The 24,664-nt window shown below is 51.6% G+C and overlaps 1 protein-coding gene across 10 annotated transcripts in view; it reads right to left on the reverse strand.

Annotated features, from left to right (window-relative positions):
- Positions 1 to 24,664, reverse strand: part of plch2a (phospholipase C, eta 2a) — a 312,536-nt gene that overhangs the window by 174,492 nt on the left and 113,380 nt on the right. For 5 of the 10 annotated variants that reach the window (XM_038822389.1, XM_038822384.1, XM_038822386.1 and 2 more), the window contains exons 1-2: positions 16,145 to 17,291; positions 3,836 to 3,982 (exon numbers count right to left, since the gene is read on the reverse strand). In XM_038822389.1, the coding sequence (XP_038678317.1) occupies positions 3,836 to 3,982; positions 16,145 to 16,271 (274 nt within the window). In that variant the 5' untranslated portion in view covers positions 16,272 to 17,291. Of the gene's footprint in view, positions 1 to 3,835; positions 3,983 to 16,144; positions 17,299 to 24,664 lie in introns of those variants that run through there. The other 5 variants (XM_038822390.1, XM_038822391.1, XM_038822393.1 and 2 more) reach the window with 4 other exon arrangements.

Here is a 24,664-nt window from a genome sequence, read left to right on the forward strand (position 1 = left end):
AAAGGGCCAGTGTTTAACCCAACGCTCTGGCTGCAGCCTCGCGAGGACACATGTTGACAGCTAGTAAGATAATCCCAACTCTGACTGTGTCACATTAACGACGAGTGTTGTCCCTCTTCACTGACACACTAAATTGCACGCTTTACTCTTCTGCGTTGTGACAATCTCTTTTCACCTGCTCAACAATCCCCTCAGTCAAAGCAAATGCCTCCCAGATTGCAAACAGCCTTGATGGAGTTGCCTCAGGTCTACAGCATAGAATCTACAGCACAGACCAGGGTCATTTAGCTTAAATAAAGGCAAAATACCACGGATGCTGAAAACCTGAAGAACTCTGAAGAAGAGTCACAACAACTCCAAATGTAAACTCTCGGCAGGGCGTCCTGCGCGCCCTCAGCGATGTGTTTTGTGATGGGAGTGGGGGGTGGGGTGGTGGGGGTTGGGTGGGGGGGAGGGGAGTTGGGGGGGTGGGGGCGCCATCGAGGCGACCGGAAGATCCCGTTGGTGGAAATGGGCGGAAAATATTTGGCCGCTGTTTCCACCTCCAGTAGAGGCTACCAGGCCAGCCGGGTTTTTCCAGAATTTTCTGTTCTTATTTTAGGTTGTTTAAGCTTAGTTGGTCAATGTGGGAGTTTATGCTCCAGATGGGCCTGCTCCCACCTAATCTCAAACATTGTCAGAAAATCCTTCTCTTTCCTCCTCCCTCATCTGTTTCTCTAGTTTCCCCTTAAATGCATCTTTGCTATCCACCTCAACTATTCCTTGCGGCAACGAACTCTCACACTCCCGGAGAAAAAGGATTCTCCGCAATTTCCAATCAGTTTTATGAGCGACTATATTGGATTTACGTCTGTCAGCTTTTCAATGCCCCACAAGTGGAAGTCACATTTTTTATTTTTTTTTATAAATTTAGAGTACCCAATTATTTTTTCCAATTAAGGGGCAATTTAGAGCAGCCAATCTACCTATCCTGCACATCTTTGGGTTGTGGGGGTGAAACCCACGCAGACACGGGGAGAATGTGCAAACTCCACACGGGCAGTGACCCAGGGCCGGGATTCGAACCCAGGTCCTCAGCGCCGTAGGCAGCAATGCTAACCACTGTGCCACCGTGCTGCCCATGGAAGTCACATTTTAAGGAGGAAAGGTTTGATGGGGTAGACTTCCAACAGGTGGACCTCAGTTGCCAGATTTCAAATCAGGGTTTCCTTCACCCACTGCTGCTCCTGAGCAGCCAACTAGACAAAGGGAGAACCGGCCCAATAAGTCACGGGCCTGGCCATTACTTTATGCTCTCCACCCTGTCACGCCATTTAAAACCCACCTCTTTAACCAAGCTTTAGATGGTCCAGTGCAGTATCTCTGTATGCAGCCAGGTGTCAAGTTTCGCCTGATTTCCCCCCTTGTGAAGCACTGTGGAATATTTTATAACGTTCAGGCTGCTATATAAATGCAGGTGCTTGTTGCTCAGCTGAATTGAAATGCTGAGAGCGAGAGATTTTGTTCCCATCGCTCGTTATGTAATTTTCAATTTTCTCTCAGCACATTATTTAATGACATATTTGGAGCACCTCCCAGATGTGATAAGCAGGTTTTTTTTCCCACTAAATCTGTTGAAGGATAAACCCGGAGATTATGGTTCTGCAGAATGATTACACAGAGTAGTCACTGCATCTGCTAACCAAATAACAGTGAGTAAACTGACAGGAGGCCTTCTGGTGGGCACTTTTAAACAAATAAATTAAAGAATGTATTACAATCATCCTTCAAATCCTTTCTGGAATGAAAATCTCGCAAATTTACATTCTCGGCTGCCGCAATATCTCTCGTGATGCTTCTTCCCTTCATTTCCATCTGCTTTTATTATTGAATTTCCTCTCGTTCGCCAGGCGCACAGATGAAATCTGTGGCTCATCGGGCTGCACTCTCACCTCTGATCGGATGGTCGTGGGTTCAAGTCCCAATCCAGAGACTTGGGATGAGGTCTTCCAGCGCAGCCTGGTGCGCACCCCCCCCCCCCCCCCCCCCCCCCCCCCCACCTCGGGTTTCGGTAGGACTGGAAGATCCCACCGCCGAGAGAATCTCGCCCCGGAGTACAAAATGTTAGACTGACGCTCCAGTGCCCCCCTGAGGGGGGCGCTGCACTGTTGGCGGTGCTGTCTCTCGGGCGTGACATTAAACTGAAACTCTTTCACTGGTCTCAGGTGGGCATGAAAGATTTCACGGCGCTATTTTTGCAGAGGTTAAGGGGAGCCCCACACATTATCGCTCACTCACCCTCAATAAAACGGGCCACCTGATCGTGGGGCTTATACCAACGGTACGTTTCTGTGCTCTATGCTCCACGTAGAGGTGCCCTGTACCCTGCAGTAAATTGCCAAACTTGCAACACCTCTGAAATCCACAGTCTCTCCCAACAAGATTAAAAGCAGCATGGGATGGCCATCGCCTGCAGGTTCCCCCCGCAAGGACACAGGCCAGAGTGACATGGACTCAACGTAACTGGACCAATATTCTCGCGCTGCCCAGCTAACAGCAGTTAGACTCCAATACTTCATAGAGAAGGTCTACCATCACCTCATGGCACCCAGGGTGACCCGATCAATGGAGCATTCCTTGGGCCATCCACAAATGGCCGTAAGACACAGGAGCAGAAGGAGGCCATTCGGTCCGTCGAATCTGCTCCGCCATTCAATGAGATTGTGGTTGATCTGATGTAATCCTCAACTCCACTTTCCTGCCTTATCCCCGTAATCCTTGACTCCCTTGTTGATGAAAAATCTCTCCATCTCACCCTTAACGACCCAGCCTCCATATCCCTTTGTGGGTAAAGAATTCCACAGATTCACTACCCTCAGAGAGAAGGAATTCCTCCTCATCTTTGTCTTAAATGGGTGGCCTCTTACTCTTGAGATTCTGCCCTCTGCTCCTAGACTCTCCCACAAGAGGAAACACCCTCTCAGCATCTACCTTGTCAAGCCCCCCTCCCCGAAAATCCTAGATGTCTCAATAAGGTCACCTCTCTAAACTCCTATGAGCACATGACCAACCTACTCAACCTCTCCTCATAAGAAAATCCTTCCCTACCCAGGATCAACCTGGTCTCTTGACTGCCTCCAATGCCAGTTTATCTTTCCTTAGATAAGGGGCCTGTACCTGTTCACAGTGTTGCAGTGCTCCACCTGAGTTGCTATGGCTCCGTACGCCCCATTGTCTATGAACCAACTACAAACTGCAGCTTCATCACCTCTCATTTCAATTTTATAGAAGGATTTTGCCCAGTTTATATCAAAAGGTATTTTACATTTCACAACTTTGTTGGCCAGGAGTATAAAATGCTACCCAAGGACAAATCACATGCGCCTGTTTAATGTCTGTCTGTGAATAATTAAACTGTAAATTAGACAGTCTGCTCATCATGATCCTATGAAATGCATAGACTCGAAACACTGCAGACCACCGTTTTCACGTCATTTCCTCGGCCCAACGCAGGCACCAGGCACGCTTATTCCGCCCCACCACCCCCAAAAATGGGAGGCTTTCTCCTGCCTCTGTTCCAAATGTATGCAGATTATAACCTCAATAGCCCTTTGTGATTAACCGCTCATAATTTAGTGATGGTGTGTGATCTTGCTGTGTGCCACGATCATCAAAACGTCAGCAATGACCGAACTTCAGAACTGAATTTGTTGGCTGTCAGTTGTTCCACGTGTTTGATGGGTGCTACACAAACGGAAGCTGTTGGTGTTGAACCATCCCTGAAGGTGGGGTGGGGCACGGCGCGACCGGAAGGTTCTGCTTTAACTGGAGGTCGCGCGATGATGACCTCACTTACTTTTGGCTTTCTCATTTTTCCTGGACGGTCGCCACCTGATGCAGGTCTTGTGCTCATCCAGATAGTAGAAGCGCACCAGGCCCTTGGAGCCTCCTCTCAGCTTCACCATCTGGGTCCCGGACTGCATCAAGCTCATACATCGTTCCACTGCAGCGAGAAAGGGGGGGAAAGAGAGAGGACATCAGTGCAACAGGACAACAGCTCACATCAATTGGGCTGAAAACAGCCCTCCTCACCAAACAGCACATTGAACCATAATGGCGCAGCCAAATAGCCTCAATCTCAACACGATGACTCTTTATTTATTTATTTTAAATCGATTTTATCACAAACATCAACAAAGGTTACAGCACATAAACAACCCGGGAAATATACTTCCCAATAATCAACTAAACAGTTTGTACAACTTTCTCTCCTTTTTCACCCCCCCCCCCAACCTCCGTGATGAACAGCTCCTCAAACATGGTCACAAACATCCCCCAACTTTTCCCAGACCCCTCTGCTGAGCCCCTTAACTCATACTTTATCTTTTCAGCCGCAAGAAGGCGTACAGCCAGGCCGCTACCCCTGGTGGCAATGCCGACCGCCACTCTAATAGAATGTGACGGCAGCACGGTGGCGCAGTGGTTAGCAATGCTGCCTCACGGCGCCGAGGTCCCAGGTTCGATCCCGGCTCTGGGTCACTGTCCGTGTGGAGTTTGCACATTCTCCCCGTGTCTGCGTGGGTTTCACCCCCACAACCCAAAGATGTGCAGGGTAAGTGGATTGGCCATGCTAAATTGCCCCTCTTCCCATGACAGAAAGAAAAACAAACTAGATATAGAGGCACTGGAGCAGATACAAATACGGTTCACAAGGATGATACCAGTACTGAGAGGGCATGGTTGTCAGGAAAGATGGAAATGAGTAGGGCTATTTTCACTAGAAATGAGGGGCAGTATTTAATGGAGGTGAGGGGCGAAGGGGAGGTCCTCACCCGCCGGAGAGCTGACAAGAGATCCATGTTGAGTCCAACAACTGAATTGCCAGACGGGCACATAGTGGTCTAGAAATCTCACCCCCCCCCCCACCGAGAGCTGTCGACCAATCAGCAGTGCCAGTGGCCGTAATGCACCGACCAGGGGCCCAGAATTGCTGAGGGACCAGGGCCACAAGTCAAGTGAATGACAGTGGAATGGGCGCCATTCGATGGAGATTGCAGGGGATTGGATTTGGAAGCAAGGGCAGAGGAGGGAGGCTCTCAGTGGGTCCCTGCCTTCCTGATGCCAGGTCCCTCAATGTGGCATTGAGTGGTTTTGAATGGGAAACCTCCCCCCCGCACCCCCAGCCCCCACCCCTCCCAAAACCCAGAAGCAACTCCACCAGGGTTTGCATTCTGTTTGTACAGCACGGCGAGTCCCCTACCCACTGCTGGCGGATGGGGGGAAATGGGGACCTAAAGTGGATATTAATGAGGGATGACAGAGGTCTTTGAAATTGTGATGGGCCACAATAGGGACAAACGTATCAGATTGCCATTAATAACTCTGCATCCGACGGGCTGGATGGTCTAATTCTGTTCTGTGTAATTCTACATAAAATGGCAAGTGTGAAATGGATGAGAGGGCAGCCTGGGGTATAGTTCCCTCCACTCTGCTCCCAATGAGAGCCGCCTCGCGCAACAAGGAACTGGGGTGGGGCCTGGTTAGTGTCCACAGCCTTCTGATGACATGCGCAGAGAACAGAGAGACACACATTACACACAAATTCCCACTGATATAAAGGGACAGGCCGTCTCTTCCCCCCAAGAGTGGGGGATTGATGGGATCTAGGGGTGGGGTGGGGGAGGGGGTGACCAGCATTCACAGGGTCCGTGCTCTTGTTGTCTGATGGGCAAAGAAAGCGGCATTCAGCAAAGAGGGGTAAAAGCACCCACACGCTCCACGGTGGGAGACTGGGTTCAGGGATTGCTATTACATCTGAAGTGATAATTGATCTGCCAACACCCTCACCGTTCAGAGGTCCCTTGACTCGTTAATGGTTTATAAACAGCCTTTGACCCAAAGGCTGCTTGCTTGTGGCTGATTTACTGATCAAATGTATCATTAGTTATTGATGATCATTTTATTAAAGAGTTTTGTGTGGAGTTGTGTTCAGGATCGGGATGATTTGCTGTTTGGATTGATGATGCCGGTATATCTGCCGTTGGTTCTGTGTTGGCTGAATCAGGTGAAATAGCAATGGCTAGAAATGTTCCTTTTAACTTTTTTGGGAAGTCAGAGGTCCGTTCGATCCTATTGAGGTCAATTTCTGTCCGAATCCTCTGTGGTGAGTCTTTCGAGGGGTCTGGTAACTTGGCCTACTGTCAGAGGGGACAGGCAACCCTAGGCCTATAGCAGAGAAATAGCTACTGGGATCTCTTTAGTAGACCACCCACAGGGTCAAAACCGTGGAACTTTGGACAGCATGGTGGCGCAGTGGCTAGCACTGCTGCCTCACGCCGCTGAGGACTCGGGTTCGATCCCGGCTCCGGGTCACTGTCCGTGTGGCGTTTGCACATTCTCCCCGTGTCTGCGTGGGTTTCGCCCCCACAACCCAAAGATGTGCAGGGTAGGTGGATTGGCCACGCTAAATTGCCCCTTAATTGGGGACAAAAAAAAGATTCTGGAACTTTCCTCCCTTAGCAACTCTGTGGGAGCATCTTCACCACCTAGATTGCAGTAGTTCAAGAAGAGAGGCCAACTATCCCCTCTATCAGGAGAATGTTGCAAGCTGTGGATACACCAGCGAATAGCTGCAATTGGTTTGGAAACCAGAGATCCAAGAGCAGGTCTGACATGGCTACCTCAGAAGCAGGGTTTGGCTTGCCCCAGTAGATGCTGGGAGTTACTGGCTGTCCGTCGATTTATCATGGAGCAGCATAATGACTGGCAGTCCAGCAAGTCAAATAATAGTCACTAAAAATCTGTACAAGATAACGATCAGAACATTCCAGCAGAACCCACACAGTCGATCTCAGAGCTGCAAATGTCAGGGAGGTGGTAGAAAGCGAGATTTGTTATTGAGTAGGGGAACAGATGGAATGTGTGTGTGTGTCTGTCTCTTTCTATCAGTCTCTCTTTGGAAGGCAGAAAGTAACGTTCACGCGATAGGTGGGAATTTCTGTGTAATGTGCGTCTCTCTGTTCTCTGTGCATGTTTTGTAAATTTGCCTGTGTGCCTATGAGTGTCACGTCTGTATGAGTGAGCAATGCCTGCAGAAGTGTGCACAACATCGTGAGTAACATCTGTAAAATGCGTGAAATGCGTAGTGTGTGTAACTGACGTGTGTGCAATGTCAGTACGTGTCAGAAATTGCTGTACATGTAAGTGTGATTGCAAAGACTGTGCGTGCAATGATGGCTGCTTTACAGAGATCCATCATTATTAAAATAAGACGAGGTGATTTTACCTGCATTGGGTTTCAGGAGAGGGGGTCTACATCCCTGGTCACATTGTTTTAAACAGGAAAGTACTGTATCATAGGGAAACAACACTGATGCACTAATCTGCCCAACGCGCATCAATACAATCACGTTGCTCAGTACCAATGACCCTGTGAGAGATACATGTCAGAACTGACAGCAGAGCTTCACTCTCAGTACAGCCACAGTGACTGACACCAGTCTGATTTTCACCTCATGATTCACGGGTACTTTGATCCAGTTTTCTATTTTTAAGAAATGCCTGTCGATCACTGATGTAATAGGGAGGACGGGATGGAGAGCATTCTGAAAGCAACGTAATCAATGTGTTGGAGAGTGCAGAGGGAGAGAAATAAATTATTTTTTTAAAAACAAAGTGTGTTACCAAGGAGACGGTCGGTATGGGGATTGTGGAAAATGGAGGGAAAGGGGGCTCAGGAGAAATTTCCGGAATGCAGAACACCATCTGCATTGGTGGTGGAGAGATGGGGAGCTTTCACCTACGATATTGTGCATTGCACAAAAAACAGGCCAACCTGGTCCTCGTGTCCCTTACTGCATTGAGTAGAGGGATTACAGGCAGTCCGCACACAGTTTCTGCACTTTCTACTTACATACATCGATGTTTAATGTCGCTCAGCTCAGCCAACACAAGATAAATAATTGAACAGTAAATTCTGGTGGTACAAATTGCTCTCAAATTAAATTCTAGCAACTCAACGTTCGAATATGTTAATAATTAACATCATGAGCTCATTAAAGTTGGATTATATGCTTGGAAATTAGCTCCTTTTAATGTTTTATGGTGGGGGGGGGGGGGGGGGGGGGGGGTCGTGGAAGGATTGTGTTTAGTCACTGAACTCCATAATTAACTCTTTCCAAAAAGTAGAGATCTCAGAAGCAGGTTAGTTGGGAGGAGATTATAGAGAGGACACGGACAGGGAGAGATTGGGGAAACAAGGACATGTTTTTTTTTAATTGAGGTTTTGCCAAACCGGGAGCCAATGGGCACAGGGGGGATTCGGTGCGAGTCTGGGTGGAGGAGGCTTTCGAATAAGTTGAATTTTATGGAGGGTAGCAGATGGCAGGCTGGCCAAGGCCAGGGTAACACTGGAAGCACTCAGCAAGTTTAGAGGCTGCTGGATGGGTTGAGGGGTTCAGCAGCTGACTGAGGCAGGGCCGGACACAGGGAAAGTTACACAGATGTCAAGAATGGGGAAACGAGGGGCGGCTCGGTGGCGCAGTGGTTGGCATTGCTGCCTCACGGCGCCGAGGACACGTGTTCAATCCCGGCCTCAGCTCACAGTCCATGCGGAGTTCACACATCCTCCCCGTGTCTGAGAGGTCCCACCACCACAATCCAAAAAGATGTGCAGGGTAGGTGGATTGGCCATGCTAAATTGTCCCTTAATTGGAACGTGTTTTTTTTTGAAGAATAAAATAAAAATGGGGAACGGCCAGAGGAAGAGTTGGGTTAAGATTGCGAGAAGCAGTTGAAAAGGCAGGGTGTGAGGGTCTTCAAAGCCAAGGAGAAGAAACAAGGAGGGGTGTGTCAGTGAGGATCTCAGGGAAATGGGACAGAAGCATTGGGACAGAGAGAGAGGGAAAGATGGAGGTCAGAGGTGGGTCGAAGGAACAGGACGACATTGGACTACTTTAGACTGCACCGTGGGACAAGACAGGGCTGCCCACTCTCCCCACTGCTGTTTGCGCTGGCCATAGAGCCGCTGGCAATTGCACTGAGAGCTTCTAGGGGCTGGAAAGGGCTGGTCCGGGGGGGAGTGCAACATAGAGTTTTGTTATACGCGGATGATCTGCTGTTATATGTATCGGACCCAATGGTGGGGATGGACGGTATTATGGCAACCCTGAGGGAATTTGGCCGGTTCTCAAACTGAACATGGCTAAGAGCGAGTTGTTTGTAATTCAGGCGAGGGGGCAGGAGAGTAGGCTGAAGGGGTTGCCGTTCAGGCTAGTGGGGGAGAGTTTCCGATATTTGGGGACTCAGGTGGCACAGGACTGGGGCAGGTTGCATAAGCTCAACCTATCCCGACTGGTGGAACGAGTGAGGGAGGAGGTCCGGAGGTGGGATGCGCTCCTGCTGTCATTGGCGGGGAGGGTGCAGACTGTTAAGATGACAATGCTCCCGCGGTTCTTGTTTGTTTTTCAGTATCTCCCCATCTTTATCCCGCGGTCCTTCTTTAAGCGGCTGAATAAATTATTCTATGATTTGTATGGGCAGGGAAGTCCCCGCGGGTGAAGAGGGTGATGCTTGAAAGGAACAGAGGAGAAGGGGGGCTGGCGTTGCCGAACTTCTGCAACTATTACTGGGCAGCCAACATAGGAAATGGATGGTGGGTGGGGGGTCGGTTTGGGAGCGGATGGAGGCTGCTTCGTGCAGGGGCACTGGCTTGACAGCCCTGGTCACGGTGCCTCTGCCACTTCCACCAGCACGGTACTCCACCAGCCCGATAGTAGTGGCGGCTCTTTGGATCTGGGGCCAGTGGAGGAGGCATGTAGGGGAGGTAAGAGCATCGGTGTGGACCCCAATCTGTGGCGACGACCGATCTGCCCCGGGGAACATGGACGGGGGGGTATTGACTGTTGAGGAGGGCGGGGATAGTGAGGATGGAGGATCTGTTCCTGGAAGGGAGCTTTCTGAGCATGAGGGCGCTGGAGGAGAAGTTTGGGTTGGCGAGAGGGAACGACTTTAGATACTTGCAGGTGAGGGATTTTGTACGCAGACTGGTGCCGTCCTTCCCACGTCTCCCGCCGAAGGGGAGGCAGGACAGGGTAGATTCTAGGGGAGAGGTGGGAGAGGGTAGAGTTTCAGACGTCTACAAGGAGCTAATGGGAGCTGAGGATACGCAGACCGAGGACCTGAAGCTTAAGTGGGAGGAGCTCGGGAGGGGAGCTGGAGGACGATATTTGGGCAGAAGCCCTGAGCAGAGTAAACACGACCGCAACATGCGCCAGGCTCAGCCTGATCCAGTTTAAGGTCCTGCACCGAGCCCACATCCACATGACGGTGGCCCAGATGAGCAGATTCTTCGGGCTGGAGGACAAGTGTGCTCTATGCGTCGGCTAACCATGTACACATGTTCTGGTTGTGCCCTAAATTCAGGGGGTGTTGGCAGGCATTCGCAGATGTCATGTCCCGGGTATTGAAAACTGGGGTGGTAATGAGCCCGGAGGTGGCAATCTTTGGGGTTTCGGAGGACCCGGGAGCCCAGGAAGAGAGAGAGGCCGACGTTCTGGCCTTTGCTTCCCTGGTAGCCTGGCGACGAATACTGTCAGCATGGAGGGACTCAAAGCCCCCAAGGGCTGAGGTATGGCTATCGGACATGGCGAGCTTTCTTGGCTTAGAGAAAGTCAAGTTCTCCTTGAGAGGTTCGCTACTAGGGTTTGCCCGAAGGTGGCAGCCATTTAGTGACTTATTCGCAGAGGAGTAAGCGTCAGCGGGGGGGCAAGGGTAGAGTAGAATAGAGCAGGGGGATATTGAGGCAGGTCCGTGCGTGAACAGAGCCGTAGTTTGCACTATGTTTAATTTGTAATTTGTGTCTTGACTTTTTTTTGTACTCTACAATATCACTTTTTCTATGTGCCTAAAATACCTCAATAAATTTGTTTGTTAAAAAAAAAGGTGGGTCGAAGGTTGTGCGAAAGGTCTCCAGGCCACAGGACATGGTATAGCTTCAAGGAATGAGCCGCACTGCTCACAATGGGGAACACAGTAGTGAGCCGCACTGCTCACAATGGGGAACACAGTAGTGAGCCGCACTGCTCATAATGGGGAATACAGTAGTGAGCCGTACTGCTCATAATGGGGAACACAGTAGTGAGCCGCACTGCTCACAATGGGGAATACAGTAGTGAGCCGTACTGCTCACAATGGGGAACACAGTAGTGAGCCGCACTGCTCATAATGGGGAATACAGTAGTGAGCCGTACTGCTCATAATGGGGAACACAGTAGTGAGCCGCACTGCTCACAATGGGGAATACAGTAGTGAGCCGTACTGCTCACAATGGGGAACACAGTAGTGAGCCGCACTGCTCACAATGGGGAATACAGTAGTGAGCCGCACTGCTCACAATGGGGAACCAAGTAGTGAGCCGCACTGCTCACAATGGGGAACCAAATAGCGAGCCGCACTGCTCACAATGGGGAACACAGTAGTGAGCCGCACTGCTCTCAATGGGGAACACAGTAGTGAGCCGCACTGCTCACAATGGGGAACACAGTAGTGAGCCGCACTGCTCACAATGGGGAACACAGTAGTGAGCCGCACTGCTCACAATGGGGAACACAGTAGTGAGCCGCACTGCTCTCAATGGGGAACACAGTAGTGAGCCGCACTGCTCTCAATGGGGAACATAGTAGTGAGCCGCACTGCTCACAATGGGGAACACAGTAGTGAGCCGCACTGCTCTCAATGGGGAACACAGTAGTGAGCCGCACTGCTCACAATGGGGAACACAGTAGTGAGCCGCACTGCTCACAATGGGGAACACAGTAGTGAGCCGCACTGCTCACAATGGGGAACACAGTAGTGAGCCGCACTGCTCTCAATGGGGAACACAGTAGTGAGCCGCACTGCTCTCAATGGGGAACATAGTAGTGAGCCGCACTGCTCACAATGGGGAACACAGTAGTGAGCCGCACTGCTCTCAATGGGGAACATAGTAGTGAGCCGCACTGCTCACAATGGGGAACACAGTAGTGAGCCGCACTGCTCTCAATGGGGAACACAGTGGGTGAAAATAAACCTCCTCTTGGTATATTCTTTTTTTTTAATTTAAAGTACCCAATTCATTTTTCCAATTAAGGGGCAATTTAGCGTGGCCAATCCACCTAGCCTGCGGATCTTTGGGTTGTGGGAGTGAAACCCACGCAGACACGGGGAGAATGTGCAAACTCCACACGGACAGTGACCCAGAGCCGAGATTCAAACCCGGGTCCTTAGCGCCGCAGGCAGCAATGCTAACCACTGTGCCACCGTGCTGCCCTAAAAATAAGATTTTAAAAAATAAATTTAGAGTACCCAATAATTTTTTCCAATTAAGGGACAATTTAGCGTGGTCAATCCACCTAGACTGCACATAAGAACAGAAGAACTAGGAGCAGGAGCAGACCATCTGGCCCCTCAAGCCTGCTCCGCCATTCAATGAGATCATGGCTGATCTTTTGTGGACTCAGCTCCACTTTCCGGCCCGAACACCATAACCCTTAATCCCTTTATTCTTCAAAAAACTATCTATCTTTATCTTAAAAACATTTAATGAAGGAGCCTCAACTGCTTCACTGGGCAAGGAATTCCATAGATTCACAACCCTTTGACAGACGAAGTTCCTCCTAAGCTCAGTCCTAAATCTGACTCATCTTTGGGTTGTGGGGGTGAAACCCACGCAGACACGGGGAGAATGTGCAAACTCCACACGGACAGTGACCCAGAGCCGGGAGCGAACCTGGGACCTCGGCGCCGTGAGGCAGCAGTGCTAACCACTGTGCCGCCGTGCTGCCCTCCTTAGAAATAAGATAGATGCCAATAATGCAATCAGGAATTCAGGGGAGACCCCTTTACGCAGTTACACAAATGGAGAAGTGAGAATGTGGAAGTCGCTACCAGAGGAAGTACTTGAGGCACCCACTGTAGATACAATTCAGAGGAAGCTAAGTAGGTGCATGAGGGAAAATGGAATAGAGCAGCGGTGGGTAACCTGTGGCCTGTGCGCCCCATCGGGATTCCGTGTGCGGCCCACAAGATACTTATTGATCGTTGTCCACGGGCAGGGCAGCCACATTCCACCGTTTCCATCCACGACTGAAATAATTTGCGCCTAAAGCGAGGGCCAGCGAAGGGAGGTGCGTGCTGATTGATCACAACGTTGACCGAGAGAGCCGTGTGCTCCCTCTGTGTCCAGAATGTCGATATTTATTTTGTTTTTACCATTTAAAGCTGATGACAGTTCTATTAATGCATGAATGATTGAGCATTTCCTATAACTTATGAAATATTTGGCATATATTGAATGTACTTATTCTTATTCAAGGGTCATGGTTAGTGAACAAGTCTGATTTCAATCCTGCGGCCCATCGAAATGAAGGAGGGCCTCTCAAGCAGCCCGTCCACTAGTCTAATCTGCCAATCACTGAAATAGAGGGATATGCTGATGGAGTGGGATTGAGTAGGGGTGGGAGGATGCCCTTGTGCAGTATGAATTTTGCTGTAAATTCCGTACAATTCCACGTTGAGGTGGTGTGGAGTTAACCCAGCCACTCTCAACAAAACTCTTTAATAAATTGTTTAGAATGATGCTACAGGATCATTTGGCATCAGCTCTGGCTCAGTGAAAGCACTTCAAGTCCCACTCAAAAGACTTGAGCAGATCATCGAGCCAGCACTCCATTGCAGTACTGAGGCAGTGATGTCTGCCTCCTCAAGTGGCCATCAACAATCCCATGGCATTGTCCGAAGAAGAGAAGGGGAGGTCCCTGTTTATCCATGGCCGATATTTATCCCAAAGCACTGGCCCCAAATTATCTGGTCCTATGAGATCAGAAATAGGAGCGGCACGGTAGTGCAGTGGTTAGCACTGCTGCCTCACGGCGCCAAGGTCCCAGGTTCGATCCCAGCTCTGGGTCACTGTCCCTGTGGAGTTTGCACATTCTCCCCGTGTCTGCGTGGGTTTCACCCCCACAACCCAAAGATGTGCGGGTTAGGTGGATTGGCCACGCTAAATTTCCCCTTAATTGGAAAAAAAGAATTGGGTACTCTAAATTTTAAAAATAAGAAATAGGAGCGGGTCAGGGGCATATCTGCACTGCCATTCAATAAAATTCTGGATAAAGACCTACATCAACTCCATTTTCCCCAGAGTGCCCCCGTATCGCTCGATTCTCTTGGTGTCCAAGAATCTATTGATCTTTGCCTCGGGTCACTGTCCGTGTGCAGTTTGCACATTCTCCCCGTGTTTGCGTGGGTTTCGCCCCCACAACCCAAGGATATGCATGGTAGGTAAATTAGTCACGCTAAATTGCCCCTTAATTAGGAAAAAAATAATTGAATACTCTAAATTTATATTTAAAAAAAAGAAGCTATTGATCTCAGACTTGAATATAGAATTTAAAGTGCAGAAGGAGGCCATTCGGCCCATCGAGTCTGCACCGACCCTTGGAAAGAGCACCCTAATCAAGCCCACACCTCCACCCTATACCACTAACCTCACCCAACACTAAGGCCAGTTTTGGACACTAAGGACAGTTTTGCATGGCCAATCCACCTATCTGCAGATCTTTGGACTGTGGGAGGAATGGCCGACCCCTCACCCCAAGACTATGCCCCTGTGTTCTCGGCTCGCCAATCAGAGGAAGCGCCCTCTCGAACCCTGTCACGCCTCTCAGTATGTTATTTTAAAAACATTTTATGGGAGGAATAGGGAGAGAAAGAGAGAAATATACAAAGACAGGAGAGGGAGGCAGGGAGAGAGAGAGAGACGTACAAAGGCAGAGAGAGAGAGAAACAGGGAGAGAGAGATAAGAGTCAGTGAGAGAGAAAAAGGAGAGAGATATTGCGAGAATACGAGAGCGCAGAGCAAAATTTGGCAAGCTATCTATTTTGCTTTGGACTAAGATGCTCTCCCAGGCTGGCCCAACTGATTACAATAGCCATTAGCAACAGGATTAACTACTGCCTGTGTAATTAAATGATTCATTTGGGGCCCATCGAATATCTTGCTGGCTCACCTACTAAAGCCGTTTGTTCTTTCATATGAAAGCGATCTGGTGTTAGAATTAGTCAGGAACTAATTTAGCATTTCGTTGAAACCTCACAAAGACTCTTCCTTAAAGTGAGAATTGATCGGGGAGAGATACCAACTGGTGAATGGGATTGTCTCTCTCTCTCTCTTTCCCACTGGACACACGTATCATTCCTCATTCCAAAATACAATGCTTTTAAACCCAACCACGACCTCAGTTAACTCAAATTTAATTCATTGTTTCTCCAGAAGCTGGGACCTCGGCCGGCACTCACAGTGCTGCACTGTAAGGGTGACGCACGGACAGATGTGCCATTTCTCAGATGAAATTTTAAACCTAGCCCACGCCTGCCTTCCCGGCTGGAAGTGAACGCTCCCATGGCACTAGTTGAAAGAACAGCAGGGGAGTTGTCCCGGTGACCTGACCAACCCCCATGCCTCAACCAACATCATAGGAGCAGATTCTCTGGTCAATATCGCATTGCAGATTGTTGCACCTTGCTGTGCCACATTTCCTGCAATCTCACGCTGACTACATTTCAAAATTACTTCATTGACTGTAAGGCACTTTGGGAAGTCCTGAGGGGCAGCAGGGTAGCATGGTGGTTAGCATAAATGCTTCACAGCTCCAGGGTCCCAGGTTCGATTCCCGGCTGGGTCACTGTCTGTGCGGAGTCTGCACATCCTCCCCCTGTGTGCGTGGGTTTCCTCCGGGTGCTCCGGTTTCCTCCCACAGTCCAAAGATGTGCGGGTTAGGTGGATTGGCCATGCTAAATTGCCCGTAGTGTCCTAATAAAAGTAAGGTTAAGGGGGGGTTGTTGGGTTACGGGTATCGGGTGGATACGTGGGTTTGAGTAGGGTGATCATTGCTCGGCACAACATTGAGGGCCGAAGGGCCTGTTCTGTGCTGTACTGTTCTATGTTCTACTGTTCTATGTGAAAAATGCCATAGAAATGCAAGTCTCCCACTCTGTCTCACTCACTCTTTCACTCTCTCTCTCTCTCTCTCTCTCCCTGTCTCTGTTTCACTCTCTCTCTTTCACTGCCTCTCTTTCACTCTCTCTGTAAAGATCATCACATGAGTAAGTGACCCTCCATCCGACCTACCAAACTGTCCCAATCTCCACGTGGCTGGTGTCACGATGCTGCCTCCAATCCAAAAGAAATCCTCGGCAAGGCGATAAATGGAGGATTGATGCCGAGTTACTGGGCGATGGGGGTTGGTGAAGCTCATCTTCACCCCGTTCCGAGACTTCCCTCCAGTTCCTCCCTCAGGTTTTAATGGAAACGATGAAATGCAAAATCGCCAAATGTTCTCCTCCAAGTGTTCCCGATCTTACTGAGCAATTCCAGCCTGGATTCCTGAACTAACTCAGCGACTCCGGCCTGGATTCTCTGGATTTCTGAACTAACTCAGCGACTCCGGCCTGGATTCTCTGGATTCCCGATCTTGCTGAGCGGTTCCCACCTGGATTCCTGATCTTACTGAGCAATTCCAGCCTAGATTCCCTGGATTCCTGATCTAACTCAGCGATTCCAGCCTGGATTCCCTGCGTTCCTGATCTTACTCAGCGATTCCCGTCTGGATTTCCTGCGATTGTGAAATTCCTCATGCGGAGCGCATCCTTCAGGAACTCCAGCCCATTGCATCTTCCGCCCCTACGTTACCACCTTCCCGATCTGTGCTCTTCCTCAACCATTTAATCCAGCTCCGTCCAAAAATACTCCCCAAACTCTGTCCAAACTCTGTCCCCCTCAGGACAATCCTTTCCGTGCAGTCTCCAGGCTGAATGTCCACGAGGGAACCCACAGGATCGGCTGCTCGGTTTAAAAAGCCTTGACGGAGAGTGCAAGACGAATCAGTCCTGTTGGGGACGTGTGTGTCCGGGATCCCTCTGATCACAGTAGATTTCCTCTGTGACTAGCGCTGACAACACAGCCGTTAACCACAGGCACACACATCCCGAAAAGGAACCAAATCGGCTTCAGCCTGTAATCCAAATCTGTCGACTTGTGCAGAGGCGATGGTTTCTATACAGCAGCAATCTCAGCCCCAACAGGCAAGCGCGAAAGAGTCAGGATTATCCTCTCTCTGAGCCCCCCCCCTCCCACCTTGTACCATTCTAAATCAAAACCAGCTCTCCCCCATAAACCATCCGAATCCAGATCAGCCAATGTCTCCCCCAGCCCAACGACACACCCTGGTGTCAATGGGCAGAATCCGGACCGTGGCTCCTCTCGGTGTCTGCGTGTGCAGTGAACAAGGGACACACTCAGGTAATCCCCTGTCTAATCCTCTGGGAACACTGTTATATGAACAGACGCGGGCCGTCTACTGCCACCCCCCCCCCCCCCCCACCTCCATCATTCCCCCCCTCCGTCCCCACCACAACCATGCTGCTCACCACAGCTTTCAAACACTTGGGCATGCTCAGAGTGCGAGCTGTTTAATATTTTAAACTGAAGATATTCACTTCCTGGGCATCAGGCAACATAAAGATCAAATTGCAATCGCTTTGATGCCAGGTTCAAAGTGTGCCAGCTTTACAATGTCCTGCTCACTGGCTGCTTTGATCAATTGTTCATGGCCATATATGGACACACACAGGGAATATCCAATAAACATAAACACAGCTCACAATAATATCCCACAATATCCAATGTATGAATACCCTGAAGTAATACTACAATCTCCTGTAACAATAACCGAGGAAAAAACCCTTAAGAAATGTCCTATCATGATTGCCGACATTACCCCATATTAATCCTCATAACAAAAGCTAGAGTAATACTAGTATCATTACTCCTTAATATCTTGACAAGGGCAATTAGGCTTGGACAATAAATGCTGCCCATACCAGCAAAGTTCACACTCTGGCAGTCTAAAGTAAGCCTTCTCTGAACAGCTTCCAACGCATTTACATCTTTCCTTAAATAGGGAGCCCAATACTGTACACAATACTCCAGATGCGGGGCGCGATTTAACGCGCAGGCAACGATGGGCAGGATTTGCCGATCAACCCGTTGCGTGTCCGGTAGCACAGTGGTTAGCACTGTTGCTTCACAGCACCAGGGTCCCAGGTTCGATTCCCGGCTTGGGTCACTGTCTGTGCAGAGTTTGTATGTTCTTCCCGTGTCTATGTGGGTTTCCTCCGGGTGCTCCGGTTTCCTCCCACAAGTCCCAAAAGATGTGCTGTTCGGTAATTTGGACATTGTGAATTCTCCCGCAGTGTACCCAAACAGGTGCCGGAATGTGGCGACTAGGGGACTTTCACAGCAACTTCATTGCAGTGTTAATGTAAGTCTATGTGTGACACTAATAAAGATTATTATTATTTTTTGACGGCGGAGGCGAGCCACAGTGGGGTATTCTGGTCCAGCCGTTGTCAATGGGATTTCCCATTGCCTGCACCCCTTGACAGCGGGAAATGGTTCACCATGAGACCGGAATATCCCACTGGTGTGAACAGCCAGTAAATCTGGCCAGGGGTCCCATTTGGGCGGGTAAAGCGGGGTCTTTCGCTACCAAACAGGACGCTGTCTTTTTTTCTGACTTTGGATGTGAATGCCCCACTGAGGCCGCACTCATCACAACTCCTGCAATTAAGCGCTCAGCTCAGGTTGGCACTGCCAGGGTGCCAATATGGCACTGCCAGGATGCCTGGGTGGCACTGCCAGGATGGCACTGCCAGGGTGCCTGGGTGGCACTGCCAGGATGGCACTGCCAGGGTGCCAATATGGCACTGCCAGGATGCCTGGGTGGCACTGCCAGGATGGCACTGCCAGGGTGCCAATATGGCACTGCCAGGATGCCTGGGTGGCACTGCCAGGGTGCCCATATGGCACTGCCAGGGTGCCTGGGTGGCACTGCCAGGGTGCCCATATGGCACTGCCAGTATGCATGGGTGGCACTGGCAAGGTGCCAGGTTGGCAGTGCCAAAGAGCCCGGGTGGCAGTGGGAATGCCAGGGGACCACCCTGCCCAGAGCCTGACCACCCAGGGCCCTCCGGTGGTCTGGGAGACACCTCAGGTGCTGGTTCCCCGGTCGCGGTTTGAAGTGGACCAGTGCTGAACAGCGCCATGGTAAGGTCTCCCAGGCACTGGCGTTCGTTCACGGGCCCCAGAAGAATGGGACGTCTTGCGAGATCTGACAACCTTGTTGCCATTCGATTGTGCCGGTGGTCTCACCAGCGTCATGTGCAACTGAAGCATAAACTCCCTTCTTGTGTAATCAGGTTCCCTCACAATAAACAATAATATTCTATTTCGCTTTCCTAATTACTTGCTGTACCTGCCTTTTGTGATTCATGCACTGGACACCCAGATCCCTCCGCATCTCAGTGCCGTGCAATCCCTCACCATTTAAATAATAAGAGTGAAATCATTGCACAATAAAACCCTATTCAACACCCTGCCACACCAGTCATCCCCGTACCCTGAAGGGAGACAGTGAGAACCGTGTGTATTAATGGTGAAAGAGTGGAAGCGAACCAACGGCTCGCTCAGTGTCACGGCCCCCCATACCCCCGCGGAGGGACCTGGAGCAGCGGTTTTCACTCTGCCCCTTCCCGCAAACTCTCCTGGAATCCAGATCAAACAATGGTACCACCGCAGAGAACGCCACACGTTCTTGTGCCCGACAGGGCGGCCGTCACACTTCGGGGCTCACACCACAAGTGGGAAAAGAATGCCTTTTAATCCAGATGTGGAGGCGGGATTTATAATCTGACCACTTCCCTCACCTTCGACTCCTCCAGGATGGAGGCAGGCCATTCAGGCCACCTCCTTCTCTGCTGGCCCGTTGAAAGGACTATCCAATTAATCCCATTCCCACACTTTTCCAGTTGACAGTTGAACAAATGTTTACTTTACAAATATTCGGGCACCTCCTTTTGAAAGTTAACTTTTGCATCAGCAGCCAACCCTCCTCCAGGCAGCACATTTTGGATCATAGCGACTCGTGTGAAACAACTCGCCCCATTTCCCCTTCTGGCTCTTTTGTTAATTATCCTGAACGCTAGCATCAACAGCTTTGAATTTCTAATACATCAGTTCGACTTAATGGCCTGAAACAGCACAACGGAGAATTGAGCATATTGCCTAGACTGACATTCTGATGCAGCGTTAAAGCTGCATTTGTTGGAGAGGCCCTCTTGCAGGTGAGATCTCTCAGGTGGGTGTGAACCATGCCAGGGCACGATCCGAAGAGCTGAGGAGTTGGCCCTGGCGACCAGAGATTCCTCACCCAAAAGATATTGGGGGAAATTCATCTCCCCGTGTTTGTGGGATCTTGCTGTGCGCGAATTGGCTGCTGCGTTTCCGAGGCTACATCGGTGACTGCACTTCAAAAGGTGCTTCATTGGGCGTGAAGCTGTATGGGAGGTCCTGAGGTCTCGGAAGGCGCTATAGAGGAATGCAAGTTGTTGTTGTGTAGCTGCAAAGTTCTGGCTCCTCGCTCACGGCCGCCTGATTGGTGAGAAGGAAAGAAACCCCGATGTGTCGGGCCCGTCTCCGTGAGAGGGCTCCAGCTGCGGGGACTGCAAATGGGATTGATTTATTGTCACGTGTACCAAGGTACAGTGAAAAGTACTGTTCTGCGTGCAGCTCAAACAGATCTTTCCGTACATGAAAAGAAAATACATAATAGGGCAAACATAAAATACGCAATGTAAATACATAGACGCATGCATCGGGTGAAGCATACAGAGGTGTAGAGTTAATCAGGTCAATCCATAAGAGAGTCTGGTAACAGTCGGGGAAGAAGCTGTTTTTGATTCTGTTCGTGCGTGTTCTCAGACTTCTGTATTTCCTGCGCGATGGAAGAAGTTGGAAGAGTGAGTAAGCCGGGTGGGAGGGGTCTTTGATTATGCTGCCCGCTTTCCCCCGGCAGCGGGAGGTGTAGATGGAGACAATGGATGGGAGACAGGTTCGTGTGATGGACTGGGCGGTGTTCAGGACTCTCTTTAATTTCTTATGGTTTTGGGCCGAGCAGTTGCCATACCAGGCTGTGAGGCAGCCAGATAGGATGCTTTCTATGGAGCATCTGTAAAAGTTGCTGAGTGCCAGGATGGAAATGCCGAATTTCCTTAGTTTCCTGAGAAAGTATAGGCGCCGTTGTGCTTTCTTGGTCGTAGCGCCCACGTGGGTGGACAGATCGTTGGCGATGTGCACACCTAGGAATTCGAAGCTGTCAACCATCCCTGGGTTTGAAGGAAAGGATTATCTCTGCCAATTACAGCAGGGAGCTAAAATTAAAGTGACACATGGAGGGAGCGTGTGGCGGGAGGGGGGTGACAAGCAAAGGGAGCGGAGGGAACAAAACTCCCATCGGCAATTGCTCATCAGAGACACTTTGTGAGTTCCCCAGTACAGAGGGAGGAACATTGGAAATGACACTGTGCGATGAGACACTCGCAGAGAGTTTATTAAAGCATTTCCTTTATCCAGCTTGACAAGAGGTCAGGCAAACTCCAGGCTGAATGGGCAGGTTAACAACATTAATGGCTCGAATGCTCCAGAACAGCAGCTCCTTCATCAATCTGCTCCAAAACAATATCTTCAAGAGGCATTCCCATCATTTCCGCAGTCCAGCTGCTTCACACTCCCATCATCCTTGAGTCGCCCTCAGATTTCCCCCCCTAACATCAGTCTCTCCACAAAAAAATATTTATTTATTTTTCTTATAAATTTAGAGTACCCAATTCATTTATTCCAATTAAGGGGCAATTCAGCGTGGCCAATCCACCTAACCTGCGTGGGTCTCACCCCCACAACCCAAAGATGTGCAGGGTAGGTGGATTGGCCACACTAAATTGCCCCTTAATTGGAAAAAATAATTGGGTACTCTCAGTTTAAAACAAATAAATGAATACATTTTTAAACATTGATGCAGAGAGGGGGCGGCACGCTGGTGCACCGGTTAGCACTGTTGCCACACGGCGCCAAGGACCCGGGTTCGATATCAGCCCCGGGTTACTGTCCGTATGGAGTTTGCACATTGTCCTCGTATGAGAGGGTGCAGTGAGGGAGGGTGCAGTGAGGGAGGGTGCAGCGAGGGAGGGTGCAGTGAGGGAGGGTGCAGTGAGGGAGGGTGCAGTGAGGGAGGGTGCAGTGAGTGAGGGTGCAGCGAGGGAGGGTGCAGTGAGGGAGGGTGCAGTGAGGGGGGTGCTCGAGTGAGGGTGCAGTGAGTGAGGGTGCAGTGAGTGAGGGTGCAGTGAGGGAGGGTGCAGTGAGGGAGGGTGCAGCGAGTGAGGGTGCAGTGAGGGAGGGTGCAGTGAGTGAGGGTGCAGCGAGGGAGGGTGCAGTGAGGGAGGGTGCAGTGAGGGAGGGTGCAGTGAGAGAGGGTGCAGTGGACGGAGGGTGCAGTGAGGGAGGGTGCAGTGAGTGAGGGTGCAGCGAGGGAGGGTGCAGTGAGGGAGGGTGCAGTGAGTGAGGGTGCAGCGAGGGAGGGTGCAGTGAGGGAGGGTGCAGTGAGGGGGGTGCTCGAGTGAGGGTGCAGTGAGTGAGGGTGCAGTGAGTGAGGGTGCAGTGAGGGAGGGTGCAGTGAGTGAGGGTGCAGTGAGTGAGGGTGCAGTGAGGGAGGGTGCAGCGAGTGAGGGTGCAGCGAGGGAGGGTGCAGTGAGGGAGGGTGCAGTGGACGGAGGGTGCAGTGAGGGAGGGTGCAGTGAGTGAGGGTGCAGCGAGGGAGGGTGCAGTGAGGGAGGGTGCAGTGAGTGAGGGTGCAGCGAGGGAGGGTGCAGTGAGGGAGGGTGCAGTGAGTGAGGGTGCAGTGAGTGAGGGTGCAGTGAGGGAGGATGCAGCGAGGGAGGGTGCCCTGAGGGTGCAGTGAGGGAGGGTGCAGTGAGGGAGGGTGCAGTGAGGGAGGGTGCAGTGAGTGAGGGTGCAGTGAGGGAGGGTGCAGTGAGGGTGCAGTGAGGGAGGGTGCAGCGAGTGAGGGTGCAGCGAGGGAGGGTGCAGTGAGGGAGGGTGCAGTGAGGGAGGGTGCAGTGAGGGAGGGTGCAGTGGACGGAGGGTGCAGTGAGGGAGGGTGCAGTGAGTGAGGGTGCAGCGAGGGAGGGTGCAGTGAGGGAGGGTGCAGTGAGTGAGGGTGCAGCGAGGGAGGGTGCAGTGAGGGAGGGTGCAGTGAGTGAGGGTGCAGTGAGGGAGGGTGCAGTGAGGAAGGGTGCAGTGAGTGAGGGTGCAGTGAGGGAGGGTGCAGTGAGGGAGGGTGCAGCGATTGAGGGTGCAGTGAGGGAAGGTGCAGTGAGGGAGGGTGCAGTGAGGGAGGGTGCAGTGAGAGAGGGTGCAGTGGACGGAGGGTGCAGTGAGGGAGGGTGCAGTGAGTGAGGGTGCAGCGAGGGAGGGTGCAGTGAGAGAGGGTGCAGTGGACGGAGGGTGCAGTGAGGGAGGGTGCAGTGAGTGAGGGTGCAGTGAGGGAGGGTGCAGTGAGTGAGGGTGCAGTGAGTGAGGGTGCAGTGAGGGAGGATGCAGCGAGGGAGGGTGCCCTGAGGGTGCAGTGAGGGAGGGTGCAGTGAGGGAGGGTGCAGTGAGTGAGGGTGCAGTGAGGGAGGGTGCAGTGAGGGTGCAGTGAGGGAGGGTGCAGTGAGGGAGGGTGCAGTGAGGGTGCAGTGAGGGAGGGTGCATTGAGTGAGGGTGAAGTGAGGGAGGGTGCAGTGAGGGTGCAGTGAGAGAGGGTGCAGTGAGGGAGGGTGCAGTGAGTGAGGGTGCAGTGAGGGAGGGTGCCCTGAGGGTGCAGTGAGGGAGGGTGCAGTGAGGGAGGGTGCAGTGAGTGAGGGTGCAGTGAGGGAGGGTGCAGCGAGGGAGGGTGCAGTGAGGGAGGGTGCAGCGAGGGAGGGTGCAGTGAGTGAGGGTGCAGCGAGGGAGGGTGCAGCGAGGGAGGGTGCAGCGAGGGAGGGTGCAGTGAGTGAGGGTGCAGTGAGGGAGGGGGCAGTGAGGGAGGGTGCAGCTAGGGAGGGTGCAGTGAGGGAGGGTGCAGTGAGGGAGGGTGAAGTGAGGGAGGGTGCAGTGAGGGAGGGTGCAGTGAGTGAGGGTGCAGTGAGGGAGGGTGCAGCGAGTGAGGGTGCAGTGAGGGAGGGTGCAGTGAGGGAGGGTGCAGCGAGGGAGGGTGCAGTGAGTGAGGGTGCAGCGAGGGAGGGTGCAGTGAGGGTGCAGTCAGTGAGGGAGGGTGCAGTGAGGCAGGGTGCAGTGAGGGAGGGTGCAGTGAGTGACGGTGCAGTGAGGGAGGGTGCAGTGAGGGAGGGTGCAGCGAGGGAGGGTGCAGTGAGTGAGGGTGCAGCGAGGGAGGGTGCAGTGAGGGAGGGTGCATTGAGTGAGGGTGAAGTGAGGGAGGGGGCAGCGAGGGAGGGTGCAGTGAGGGAGGGTGCAGTGAGGGTGCAGCGAGGGAGGGTGCATTGAGTGAGGGTGAAGTGAGGGAGGGTGCAGTGAGGGTGCAGTCAGTGAGGGTGGGTGCAGTGAGGGAGGGTGCAGTAAGGGAGGGTGCAGTAAGGGAGGGTGCAGTGAGGGAGGGTGCAGTGAGGGAGGGTGCAGTGAGGGAGGGTGCAGTGAGGGAGGGTGCAGTGAGGGTGCAGTCAGTGAGGGTGGGTGCAGTGAGGGAGGGTGCAGTAAGGGAGGGTGCAGTAAGGGAGGGTG

Source organism: Scyliorhinus canicula, chromosome 16 (assembly GCF_902713615.1).
Source record: "Scyliorhinus canicula chromosome 16, sScyCan1.1, whole genome shotgun sequence".
Classification (NCBI taxonomy): domain Eukaryota; kingdom Metazoa; phylum Chordata; class Chondrichthyes; order Carcharhiniformes; family Scyliorhinidae; genus Scyliorhinus; species Scyliorhinus canicula.